This window comes from Phyllobates terribilis, unplaced genomic scaffold (genome assembly GCF_046119375.1).
Source record: "Phyllobates terribilis strain yellow unplaced genomic scaffold, ASM4611937v1 Scaffold_3663__1_contigs__length_73152, whole genome shotgun sequence".
Taxonomy (NCBI): domain Eukaryota; kingdom Metazoa; phylum Chordata; class Amphibia; order Anura; family Dendrobatidae; genus Phyllobates; species Phyllobates terribilis.
The window spans coordinates 17,972-30,370 of NW_027366416.1; the positions used below are offsets into that span (position 1 = coordinate 17,972).

Consider the following 12,399-nt stretch of genomic DNA (forward strand, 5'->3'; position numbering starts at 1 on the left):
CCTTTTATTCTTCTATTTGAGCTTATTGATATACATGCTTCACATGCTCATCTTTTGCTATTTCATGAGGTTTGTTACACATTATTGGCTGTTGTGTTAGATTCTAGGATTAGATTTCTATTCTTGGAGTTTTGATGTATATTGTTGTGGTTATGCTATGCGGATTTCTTGATTAGGATTGGTGGTTGTGAGTATGGTTTGATGATATTGATTAGTGGTTTAGGACATTGATTGAAGTGGAGGTATAAGAAGTGTGTAAGCGAGTGGATGACTCGATTATATTTTTATCATTATGTATATACCCCTACCCTTAGAGGAGATTAGGAGTCCACTTATGTTTATTCCACACCATCGGTTCGTACTGGTTACTATTGGAGTGGTGTCCTATGAACTGGTGATATAAGGAGGGAATTGGGTAGGTCACCTTGGAGAAATAAGGAGTTTAGACTAGAGATAGGTTAGTGATACTTGCTACACACTTGGAGTTCGGAGATATAACCGTTAGTAGATTTTCTCGTGCTTACTGCAGACCTTTGGGCTTATTGGAGGTATGGGCGTCATTTTGCTTACTCAAGGACGAGAAAGGTTTAGTATGGGGAGATTTGGTAGAGAGATTCCCTATGGTATAACTAACGGTTATTATCTTAGGAATAGTGGTGTTTAGGCGCTTTTCGAGTGGTATTCATGGTTTTCAATTCGATGTTTATATTATGGGAATTCGCAGAAAGCTCGAGAGCGAGATTTGGCACACATGTTGGTGATTCCGTTTGTACCTTTATCGGCGTATTCAGAGTGGAGTAGAAGTGTAGAAAGTGTCAAGATAAGACACCAAGAGAAGAGGGTCGAAGACGCGCTTCAACCATTGAAGAGAAGAGAAGACTGAAGAGAAGACAGATGTTGCAGGTCGCGACCACGGCTGTCCACCCGCGACCGCGTCTATGTTGTTCTCGCCAGTCACCCTAGAAGGCGAACCGCGACCGCGGGTAACAAGCCGCGACCGCAGGTCTTGTATCTTGGAAGGCCCGGTTCTGTTCAGGATCTATCTTGGTTTGATTATTTTTAATGTTTTATGTTTAGATTTTCCTAGGAGACTATTGAAGGATTATTTTTAGGCTTTCCTAGGGTTGGCAATTTTCTAATTTCACACCTTTTTTTAGATTTTGAGATGATGAACTAAATTCACCATTGTTTACTCAAAGCTTGAAGCTTTCAGGCTTGGTTTCATGTTGAGTCTCTAAACTCATGTTTGTTATAGAATTGAAGTATTTGTTTCTTTATCTCTGGTGTTTAATTGCTTATTGTGTGATGTTAATCTAATCTAGGTCATGAACTAGGTTGATTTCCCTCATGCATATTGCTAGATTAGATGATTCTATTTGTAAAAGTCTAATCTTTGTGTAGAAATCACTATCTACATGAACTATTTGTGATTGTTTATAGTGTGGTATTGCACGAACCTACTTATTTTTTATCTTAATGATATCGTGTTATTGAATATCTGGTATTTCCTTAGGTTATAACTTACAATAAGGGTCTGTAGGACTATTTGGACTAGTTACTATATCAGAACAAAGAGTAGGACAAACTATCAATTCTATCGAAAGGAAACATGTTATTAGGATTCCATGATCCATGAACCTGTACGTTATGTTGATTGTTGCGAGTAAAATTCTCTCTTAATTGAATACAAAATCCCAGTTGCATGTTAAAAGATTGTTATAACAATTTATGCAACCAAAACCCCCAATTCTTTGTTACTTACAGTCACCTTCTTAGTAATAATTGCAATAGCCTCCTTTGAGATACGATCCCTAATTTCCACTATACTTTAGTAGAAACTGAATAATTTAACTTGGCATGCATAATGACTTAAGCCTCGTCAGTGAGCAACATATGGGTGGTGGATCCGAATTCCAGCAAGGCGGTGGGTCATAATACCATTACTGAGGTGGGTCGCAAACGTATTATGGTGGTGAACATGAACGCCATCAAGCCGATTATTCCGCCTTTGGGCATGACCCAGTGTACGAAGAGGCGTATGGGGGGCTATGTAAGAAGATGCAGTTGAGGAAGAGCCTCACGTGAAGATATGTATAATAAACCACAATATTGATAAGTTAAGTTTCATAAATCAGATTATGATTGTTTCAATATTAAAAATGTTTTCTAGGGGCAGTGAAGGGGGAAAGGACCGTGGAACGCCCCACGGGATGAAGAGGGTGTCGAGGGGGAAGCAGGTTAGGGGGTAGAAGGAGAGGAGGCTGCCGGGCAAGCACACATGAGAACTGATAGGGCGATCACCATGGACCCTTACATGACCGTAGGGATCAGTGTTGGTCCACAAAACCCCGAGTTGCTTCGTGGGTTCCCTGCCCGTGTTGCATATGACATATATCGGGGCAAGGTAAGTTAAATATTTTATGAAATGTCTTTAAGTTCTGATATGATGTGCTCACACTACTTTTAAATTAATATTTTAGAGTCACACATGTAATTTCCAAGTCCGGCACAAGGCTATGCGAGCTTGGACCCCATCCCCGGGGACGCGTGCGGCAACAATTGCTTTTGATGCCGGGCTTGCTCACATACCGGATCTCATGTACGGGCACGTGGAAAGGGACCTATTCAAGGCCTTCATGGAGAGGTGGCAGGCGGAGACGAACTCATTTCACCTACTTTTTGGTTAGATGACAATCACCCTGCACGATGTTTACCAACAAATGTCACTCCCGATACGTGGCAAGGGGATGGGGGCCACTGAGGAACAACGCCTGAAGGGTAAGACTACCGATCTATCCGATAAGTTGTAAGCAACTATGAATTTGAGAATGCCAACTATAATTTCAGAAATCAAATAGGTGATTATAACATATAACATAACATTGTTAAAAGCACATGAAGTCTATACAAAGTGGGATACAAACCAGATATAAGTACGGGGATGTTTTCATGTACCACATTATGTCACGACATCTCAAAATAGGTGATTATAACACATAATATTGTTAAAACCACCTAATACATCTCTTCATTGATCAGAATAATGTTTTCATCCTGCCGAACACCCTTACAACCACATCAAGCCTAGCACCATGATTTAATGTGATTTTCTTGTAAAATAACATAAAAAGGCTTAAATAACCATTTAGAACTAGTAAAAATACTTACGAACATCAAAAACACCTCCTATCATGATTTAGTACAATCATCACGACCAGGTGGGCATGCACTTGTCACGTCCATGTAAGCAGTCACTCGTCACGTCCTCTATATCCTTCGTCGCTCATGATGGCTTGCCATGTATATACTCGTCACGTCCATTTATGAAGTCACTCGTCACGAGCATAGCACAAGTCAGCCGTCACGAGTGTTGTGTGCCTCACCCATCACGAGCACATGTGTGATAGATAGCAAAAAATCAATGTGATGAATAGCCGAGCCATTAAAGAATTGAATGGTCAGTTGAAATCTGAATATTTTATTAACACCAACATTGGACTAGTGCCCTCTCCGGCTCTCCTAGGGATTGCATCAGGGTGGGGAGAGCACTCCTCATCCCCATCACCGTTTCCAAAATCAATCTCCATCCCCGTCTATCATATATATAAATTAAAATATTTTGATATATATAAATTCTATTGAGTTGTAATCTATGTGGACTAAAACTTTTGTTTTTTTTTGCACGGATCCACCCCTTATTTGGCCGAATTGCAAGGAACCACCCTCTATATCGGTAATTATTCAAACCATCTATATTTCACTCTTTTTTTACCAGAAGCCACCCATTAACAGATTCCGTTAAAATTTCTGTTAAATTTGTGAAATGTCCATTTTATCCCTGTTAAATTTTAAAAATTACAAATCTTCTTCGTAACCTATATTCCTCCTTTCTATGAAAATGAGTGACGGCAACTTGTTTTGCTCCTTCTCCCATGGCGGAGCCAGATCCGGCAAATTCTAGCTTGGAGGGGTCTAATCTGGGATTGGAGGAGCCAAATCCGGGGTCGAATCTGGGTCGAAGAAGAAGAACGAAGAAATTCAGGGTCAAAGAAGAAGAACGATGAAGAACGAAGAAAATCCGGGGTCAAAGAAGAAGAACGATGATGAATGAAGAAAATCTTGGGTCGAAGAACAAAGAACGAAGAAGAACGGAGAAGAATCCGGGATCAAAGAAGAAAAGCGAAGAAGAATTAGAAATGTTATGACCATTGACGTTCTGGGTAAGGCTGCCTTGCATGCTCGTGATCTTACCATCCATGTTCCTAAGAACTTGGTTTGGGAGGGCGTTAACTCTCATGGATAATCTTATATTTTCTCTGTTTCTTTTGTTATAATAAGTTTGTATTTGTTTTACATGCCCTCTCTGGGCTCCTGTATGATCTTGGTTAAGATCAATAGAACTATGAAACACAAATGTCGATTTTTTTCTCCAATCTGCATATATGTTTGTTGTAGGATGGTAAGCCATATTATGTTCTTTCCTTCTACAATGTAGTTAGTTGTTCTTGCAGATTGTTTCAGTTATTCATCTTGTTCAAGAGACAATCAAGGCTAGGTTCGAATCTGGCTCCGTTGATTTCTGGGTTGGAGGGGTCGGATCCGACAGTGGTTACAATCAAAGCTTAAGCAGCTTCGAGTAGGCATGGTTGTTTTCGCCGAGTACAACTATGGAGAATGTTGTTCTTTCTATACTGTTGTGGAAAGAACATATACATGATCTGGGTTTGGTAAGGAGAATGTTGTTCTAAGTCTAGCTAAGTATGAAAGAAAGTGTTTCAGAAGTATGCTGAAAATAAACAACTATTAAGTTCTATTGGATAATATGTGTAGTGATGTGATGATTTGGGCTGCTAGAATCCAAATGATTCCACAGGGGCAATAATGGTAGAGTTTCTAAGAGGGAAACAATGGTGATAAAGTGGCAACAATGGTTGAAAAAGAGGGAAAGGTAGAGATGGCTAGGTATTTTTGTATTTTTTAAAAATTAAGTGGGGTATTTTTGTCAATTCATCATTTTAACAGAAATTTTAGCGGAATCTGTTAAGGGGTGACTTCTGATAAAAAAGAGTGAAATCTGGGTGGTTCTGAATAATTACCGATATAGAGGGTGGTTCCTTGCAATTTCGGCCAAATAAGGGGTGATTCGGTGCAAAAACGCCAAAATTTTAGACATACCATCTTAGAAGAAAATAAGATTTGACCAATAAAATAAAACAAAAATCTAATACATACTTATATAAATTTCAAAAAATGTTATTTTTGGGGATCCCCATCGGATGCGGGGACAGGGTAGAGAACGGGGAGGGACATTGATCCCCATCTCCGTCTCCATCCCTATTAATTTTCAAAAAAAAAACCAACCTGTCCCCGCCCCCGTGAAATCCCCAAAAAATTCACATCCTCGTCCCCGTAGTGGGTATTTCCCGCTGGGATCAGGGGATCCCCGTCCCGTTGCCATCCCTAGGTTGTCCCTCTTTACCACACGTAAAATAAGTAATTGAAAAAACTAATCTCATGATCGATAACTATTAGACCTGTTCATGGACGGGTTTGAGATGGACGCGGGCCAGGCCCAAAAAATTATTTTGTCAATGTATGTGGGTCGGGCCACAACCGTCCATATTAAATGAGATAATTTCTATGTCCATACCCGCTCACTTTGGCATGCGGGCTGACCACTGGGTTGTTCGTTTTATCCATTTCTAGAAAACATTTTCATATTTTTATCTAAACTACAAATTAAGAGGAAAAAAGGTCTAGAAGGCAACAAAATAAAAATTTACAAAGTCTAGAACTAGTGTTGAAAAGTAAAGTTTTTGATGTGTTTGGTAACGAGAATCAACATGAATTATAAATGTAATCCATACCATTATTAAGTGGATGATATACTTGAAAAAATTTCTAATAAATTATGATATACTACTCCACTTATTAATATGTATGATATATTTATTTTATTTGACTATTGTATAATATAAGTATATACATTTTTATTATAAAAAATAATATAAGCGGACAAGTCTATATTAGGGCAGGCTGTCCGCTTGCAAGACTTTGAGGAGGTCTAGTAACTATAAATTGTATTTTATCTGCTGGGAAAGTCACTAAATGGCACTTGTGTAGGAATTTTCATCAATTTATGAATGTAATAAACACTTAAAAAAGTAAAAGCAAGTAAGAGGAGCCTAAAGGATTGATGTTAATCTCAATTTCCCATCAAAGGCAGCATAATGGCGACATGCACTTTAGACTTTAGCTTTTGGACCGTTCCATCACTTTAATTTCCCAACTTAAAAGAAGAGAATTCCATTCTTTGACTGAAAATATCAAGCAACGCAATTATTGCTTAGACCATTACACAACGAGGGGAGCTCCATTGTTGCTGTATACACTCATCATCATCAACCTCCAAATTATTTAACCAATCATTTCCCCAAAATTCCAACATCGCAAAAATAGTATGTTCTACTCAAGAACAGGCAGGGATAAAGGAGTTAGCAGCAGAATCGAAATCTAGATAATGCAATGAAGATGAATACATCATGTCTGATTCAAGTTGAACAATCCTGAGTTTCTCTGTAACCTAAAATCATGCTATACTAGAAGAGACGAACAACTAAAACACTACTGTAGTATATAATTTTTGCCCTTTACTAACCCAGTTCTCCTCTACTAATTCTTAGATACGCATTTACACATTCAGTTTCAGCTATAGAGTTAGACGATCCATCTGTAATATTTGATGCTCTGTAAGGAACTACCCAAAGGAAAAGATAAGATGTACACAAACAATATGCACACAAATCCAACATTCTAAGCACATTCAGAATCCAATTCGATGGTAAAGCAACCTACTAACTTCTCCTTCTTCGCCGTCATCCAGAATGAAGCTCTGTAAACCGACAATTGATGAAAAATGAAGTCAATCTTAGCAATTTTGAAACGGATTGGATTTAATTGGATTACTAGTAGTAGTACCTTGGAGGTGGAGTTCAGACATTTTTCCACCTAGGGCTTGGGACAGGCGGGACATTGGGCGAAAGGGGCAGCTGAGAAAACCCTAGTTGGCCCATTCCAGTTGGGGAGAAGAGGACGTTGGAGGAAAGAAGAGGGCATGGCGATTTGGGTGATGGAAAACAGCCAAAGGGTAGGGGGGAAGACGGCGGCGGCGGCTGATTCTGAGACATCGGCCGCTGATTTTGTGGCGTGGCGGTAGGATTGTGATTTTTGGGGGAATTCAATGGCTGAAGAACGGTTTGGTTTCTCCGGGGATCGGAAGAGTCAACGGAGGTGTGGAGGAAGCGCATGTAAGCAGAGATAGGGCTTTCAGCGGCGGCATGACAGGAGGGTAGCGGCGGAAGAGGAGAAAGCGGGCGGGCGGAGAAGGTATTTGTTCCTGGAAATCCGGCGACTAGAAGCGGCGGAGGGCGGTTGGCGATCTGGGCAAGCGGCGGTGGACGGATCCGGTGAAGGCGGGAGGTTGGGGGCTTGGGCGTGGGGTGGACAGGAGGAGAAGGCGGAGGCGGAGTGGAGATCCTGTCGTGGGCGGGTGAGCCGGTGAGCTTCTGAACGAGGTCCCGGAAATCGGCCTTGCTGATGTTGTAAACAGGGGGTTGGTTGGGGTTGGGGTTAGGATTCTCTGTGGATTCCGGCGGCGGCGGAAGAGGAGGAGGATCGAAAGGTTTTCGGAGGGAGGAGATGGGTTTGGAGATCTTGTGGGATGACTTGTTCAGCTGTCGGAGGAATTGGCCGCTGCCGCTGCCGCTGCCGCTGCTGGAGGCGGGGGCGGATGAGTGAGACCCATTGTTATCCATTCTCAATATCTTACCGTTCACTGCTTTGCGTTGCGGATATGTATAATAATAAAGATTTTTGAAAAAGAGAAACGGCTTGTTAACCTTTTTAATGGTACTAATTCCTTTACTGTTTTAAATTACAAAAATCAACTTCAAACCGTTTGCATTTTTTTAAAAACAAAAGATTCTATAGGTTTTTGCAAGAAAACACTCCTTATATGGACGACTTTGACATATAACACGTCTTGTATTAAATTTTACTTTGTCACACCTCTTATTTGTATTCCGTTAGCAAAGTCACACCCCTGCCCTATTTCTGTTAGATTTTCTGTTAAAATCCGTGAAATGATACTTTTGACCTTATTCTTCCTCATGATTTGGCTTCTTTCTTCTTCTTCCTCATGATTTGGCTTCTTTCTTCTTCGTCTTCCTCGCCTGGCTTCACAACCCCGCCGCCTACCCCTGTCGAAAACCACCGCCTGGCCCCCACCACCAGATTCCACCACCGCCCGGCGTCCACCACCAGAGCATTACCAGTTGCAACATCAAATCTTGGGTATAACTTCACAATAATACTGTGAAGTTGTCTTCCAAAGGAAAGAGATGCAGAATCAGCACAAAGATCGGCAACAGAGCACAATAATACATCAGGAAAACCCAAATGTAAAATTCACATGTAAGAGAGCAAATCCGGAAGTGCTGATTCTGCATTACACATCAAGTACAAAGAGAATTTATACACTCAATATACTGAGAATAGATTTGAAACCACACAACATATAAACATAAACATGCCTTCAGCAATCTGAGAATGGATTTGAAACCTTTCTGCCAAATCAACAGCAGTGTATCAGAGCAAGGTTATATTAGAGCAACTAACCTATTTCACAACATCCCCAAAAGCGCAATTTATAAACAAGCACACGCATACAAAGGAATGTATCATGAAGATATAGACAATAAATAAAATCAAGTACTTTAATGATAGAATACTGTAATTGATGGAACAATATATTTTAGGAAAAGAACAGACCTTGACAAAGTTTTCCAAGGGTTTTGGTGGATCCACGGGATGAAGTGAAGACATCTTCAATTCCAGCAAACTGCAAAACCTTCTTAGGCACACGCACAGCGACAATATCTGAACCACGGGAAGCCGGCACCATTCTCACGGTGACTGAACCACACTTGCCGGTCACCTTGCAAGGAACAGTGTGTGGCAGTCCGATCTTGTTACCCCAGTAACCTCTCCTAACCGGAATCACAAACAGCTTAGCCAAAATGATGGAGCCACGAATAGCAGTGGCCACCTCCTTGGAGCACTTGACACCGAGCCCGACGTGTCCATTATTGTCTCCAACGACAACAAATGCCTTGAATCGGGTCCTCTGACCGGCATGAGTCTGCTTCTGAACCAGCATAATCTTCATCACCTCGTCTTTAAGGGAAGGACCGATGAGAATGTCGACGATCTGGTACTCCTTGATTAGCAGAGAGTGGAGGTAGATCTGCTCCACGCTCTTGATCTTACCTTCCTTCACGAGACGTCCAAGCTTGGTGGTGGTACTCAGGAAAACCCAAATGTAAAATCTCCCCTTCTCCATCGATTAATTTTTGTAGAAATTTGGAGTAAATTGAGGAATCCGGAACTGCAGTTGCTACACGACGCATCATGATGAAGTTGTGTTCCGCCCCTACGACTTGCCTCCCCCTGTTTCTGCCCCTCCGACCTGCGTCACCTCCCCGCTTTGATTTTTTTACAAAACTTTAATGGTGAGAAGAATAGGTAAGAAGAGAAGGGCAAAATAGGAGTACTGTTTAAAAAAATAAGGGAAAAAGTGTCATTTCACGGGTTTTAATAGAAAATCTAACGAAAATAGAGCAGGGGTGTGACTTTGCTAACGGAATACAAATAAGGGGTGGGACAAAGTAAATTTTGATATAAGGGGTGTTATATGTCAAAGTCGCCCATATAAGGGGTGTTTTCTTGCAAAAACCTCAAGATTCTAATGTTAAAGCTAGAGGGAACATTACGAGGTGTTAATGTGAGTAGGTGAGTATTTATTTTGACTGTCGGATAAGGATGATTGACAATTCAGAAAATTCGTTGAAAAAATAGCAACAAAATAAAGATGAAAATGATGCGTGAAAAAGTAGTTTTTCTCCTCAGATTATATCATTACTAAATGCAGTGATTAGACGAGATTGGACCTCAAATTATAACAAACGTTGCGTCAAAAGTAGCTTTTCTTCTCCATTAAAGCGAGTACTAAAAACACGAAGAAGCTTGAATCGACGATAAACGAAATCCACAACAGACGACTGCAAATAAACTTCATTGATTCCATTTATTCCACGAATAACATTAGAAAGTACGAAAATCTTCAACCTAATAACATCTTCTTCTGAGAAGTCTTCTCATGCTTTTATTAGTCCAAAGCAATCTCAGCAGCATAATAGGAAAAGAAAATCACCCTCCGGCAAGAAGCCAGCTCGAGGGCGAAAATATTCCAAGTAGCTTATGAGTGGTGACTCCCCTCCCCTAAATATCCAATGATTAATTTTCTCCTTTGGAATTGTCGTGGTGCCGGTAAGGCCGGTTTCACCAAAAACGTGAACTACTTGATTCGCAAAAATTGTGTCGACATGATTGCCATTTTTGGAACGCAACTTAGTGGCCCCCGGGCAATGATTGCTTGCGACAAGGTTAAGATGAGAGCTTCCACGGTTGTTGATTTTATTGGGTGTTCGGGTGGCATTTTTGTTGCTTGGAACCCGGACTCTATCTCGGTAAATATCAAAAAATCAGACCCGCGCTTTCTTCGTGCTTCTATCTCTAAGAACGGGGATAATATGCAATTTATTTTTGCATGCGCCCCTTCCTCCGTTCACTGCAGAAGAACTTTTTGGCACTCTATTGCTAGTGAGATCTCCTTGGTCCATGGGCCGATCTTCTTTGGTGGCGATCTTAATTGCATTCTCAACATCGAAGAGCGTACGGGTGGTTAGGGGGAGCTCCACCCGGACTCGAGCGACTTCCAAGATCTTGTCGATAATGCCGAGCTCATTGATATTGGGTTTTCGGGAGACTCTTATACTTGGTCGAGAGGCTCTTCTGTTCATGACTTTGTTGCGAAGAGACTCGATCGGGTTCTAGTAAATATGGAAGGCTTTCTAAAGTGGCCTAATGACCATGTTAAACACATTACCAAGCTTTGCTCGGATCACCGTCCACTTCTTCTTTCCCTCGACAATTTGGTGGCGCCAAAACTTAACCGCTGCCCCCTTCCGTTTCGAAGCGGCTTGGATCTCTCACCCGGACTTTCTCCCCTTTATCCGTCATTCTTGGCATCATGATACGCCGGCTTACCTCGCCCTTAAGAGCATTCGAAGTAAGATCCTTTGATGGAATAAGTATGTTTTCGGTAATATTGAACTCAGAAAGAATAATCTCATTGTCGAGCTTGACACCGTGCAAAGTGCTATTGATACACTTCCCTCGGACGAGCTTATTGAGCGGGAGCGTGTCCTCCAAGATGATTTTGCCCGTACCTATCTTAAAGAAGAGTTACTTTGGAAGCAAAAGTCGAGGGAGCTTTGGCTTAAGGAAGGGGATAGAAACACCTCCTTCTTCCATCTCTCTACACTTGTACGGAGGTATAGAAACCGGTTTAAGGCACTTAATAATGACCGGGATGATTGGATATCGCAGCTGGATGCTCTCAAAGCACTTGTTGTCGGTTTCTTCAAAGACCTCTACTCCCTCCCATGGATGAGCTTTACCCCATTGTCACACCGCACAATAGGTTCCCACTTCTTGATCCCGAGGCTTGGGCAGATTTTGACCGCCCTTTCATGGATGATGAGATTCTTACGGCCATCATAGGTTCCAACCGGTCTTCTATCATAAGTGTTGGGACTCGGTTGGTGCCTCTGTCATCAAGGCGGTCCGCGAGTTCCTCTCTACTTCCTCTCTCCCGCCGGGTCTCAACAACACTTATATCTCCCTCATCCCGTAAGTTAGCAACCCGGACAAGGTCTCTCTCTTCCTCCTTATTAGCCTTTGCAATGTTCTTTACAAAATTATTACTAAAATGCTCACTAACCGTTTGCAAAGAATTTTGTCGAAGTTGATTGGTCCTTGTCAGGGAAGCTCCCTCCCTGGGAAATCGATTACGGATAGTATTGTCCTTGCGCAAGAATGTGTCCACTCCATGAGAAAGAAGCAAGGTAATACGGGTTGGTTGCTCATGAAAATTGACCTTGAGAAAGCTTTTGATCGCCTCCATTGGGACTTCATTGTTGAATCTTTGATTGATGCGGGCTTTCCTTCACATTGGGTTCGTTGGGTTGCGGAGTGTATTTCCTCGCCATCTATGAATGTTCTTTGGAATGGGGAAACTACCAAGCTTTTCAAGCCCTCGAGGGGAATTCACCAAGGTGATGCTATCTTGCCCTACCTCTTCCTCCTTTGCATCGAGAGGCTTAGTCATATCATTGTCGAGTTTGTCGAGGGTGGTAGGTGGCGTCCGATCCGGGCTTCTAGGGGTGGTCCCCTATCTCTCATATTTTATTTGCCGATGATATTCTCCTTCTCGGCGAG

General features: G+C 41.7%; 2 protein-coding genes across 2 annotated transcripts; both read right to left on the reverse strand.

The window, feature by feature from the left end:
* Nucleotides 1-4,615: 4,615 nt before the first annotated feature.
* LOC141248389 (uncharacterized) lies at nucleotides 4,616-8,170 on the reverse strand. Its single transcript, XM_073669353.1, has 6 exons — nucleotides 8,058-8,170; nucleotides 6,999-7,923; nucleotides 6,856-6,892; nucleotides 6,659-6,757; nucleotides 5,097-5,178; nucleotides 4,616-4,691 (listed from the first exon to the last, which is right to left on the reverse strand). The coding sequence occupies exons 1-6, from the start codon at nucleotides 8,168-8,170 to the stop codon at nucleotides 4,616-4,618; spliced, it is 1,332 nt and encodes a 443-aa protein (XP_073525454.1).
* A 642-nt stretch (nucleotides 8,171-8,812) lies between these two features.
* LOC141248390 (uncharacterized) lies at nucleotides 8,813-9,400 on the reverse strand. The gene has a single exon (XM_073669354.1). The coding sequence runs from the start codon at nucleotides 9,398-9,400 to the stop codon at nucleotides 8,813-8,815; it is 588 nt and encodes a 195-aa protein (XP_073525455.1).
* Between the last annotated feature and the right edge of the window lie 2,999 nt (nucleotides 9,401-12,399).

What these genes read in the sequence shown, in the direction of transcription:
- LOC141248390 (XM_073669354.1), bottom strand. Translation starts at nt 9,400, where the DNA reads ATGGAGAAGGGGAGATTTTACATTTGGGTTTTCCTGAGTACCACCACC.
- LOC141248389 (XM_073669353.1), bottom strand. Translation starts at nt 8,170, where the DNA reads ATGAGGAAGAATAAGGTCAAAAGTATCATTTCACGGATTTTAACAGAA. An exon ending in CAAATAAGAGGTGTGACAAA is followed by an intron (nt 7,924 to 8,057) that starts GTAAAATTTAAT and finishes AATTTAAAACAG; the next exon opens with TAAAGGAATTAGTACCATTA. An exon ending in CGGCGAAGAAGGAGAAGTTA is followed by an intron (nt 6,758 to 6,855) that starts GTAGGTTGCTTT and finishes TCCTTTGGGTAG; the next exon opens with TTCCTTACAGAGCATCAAAT.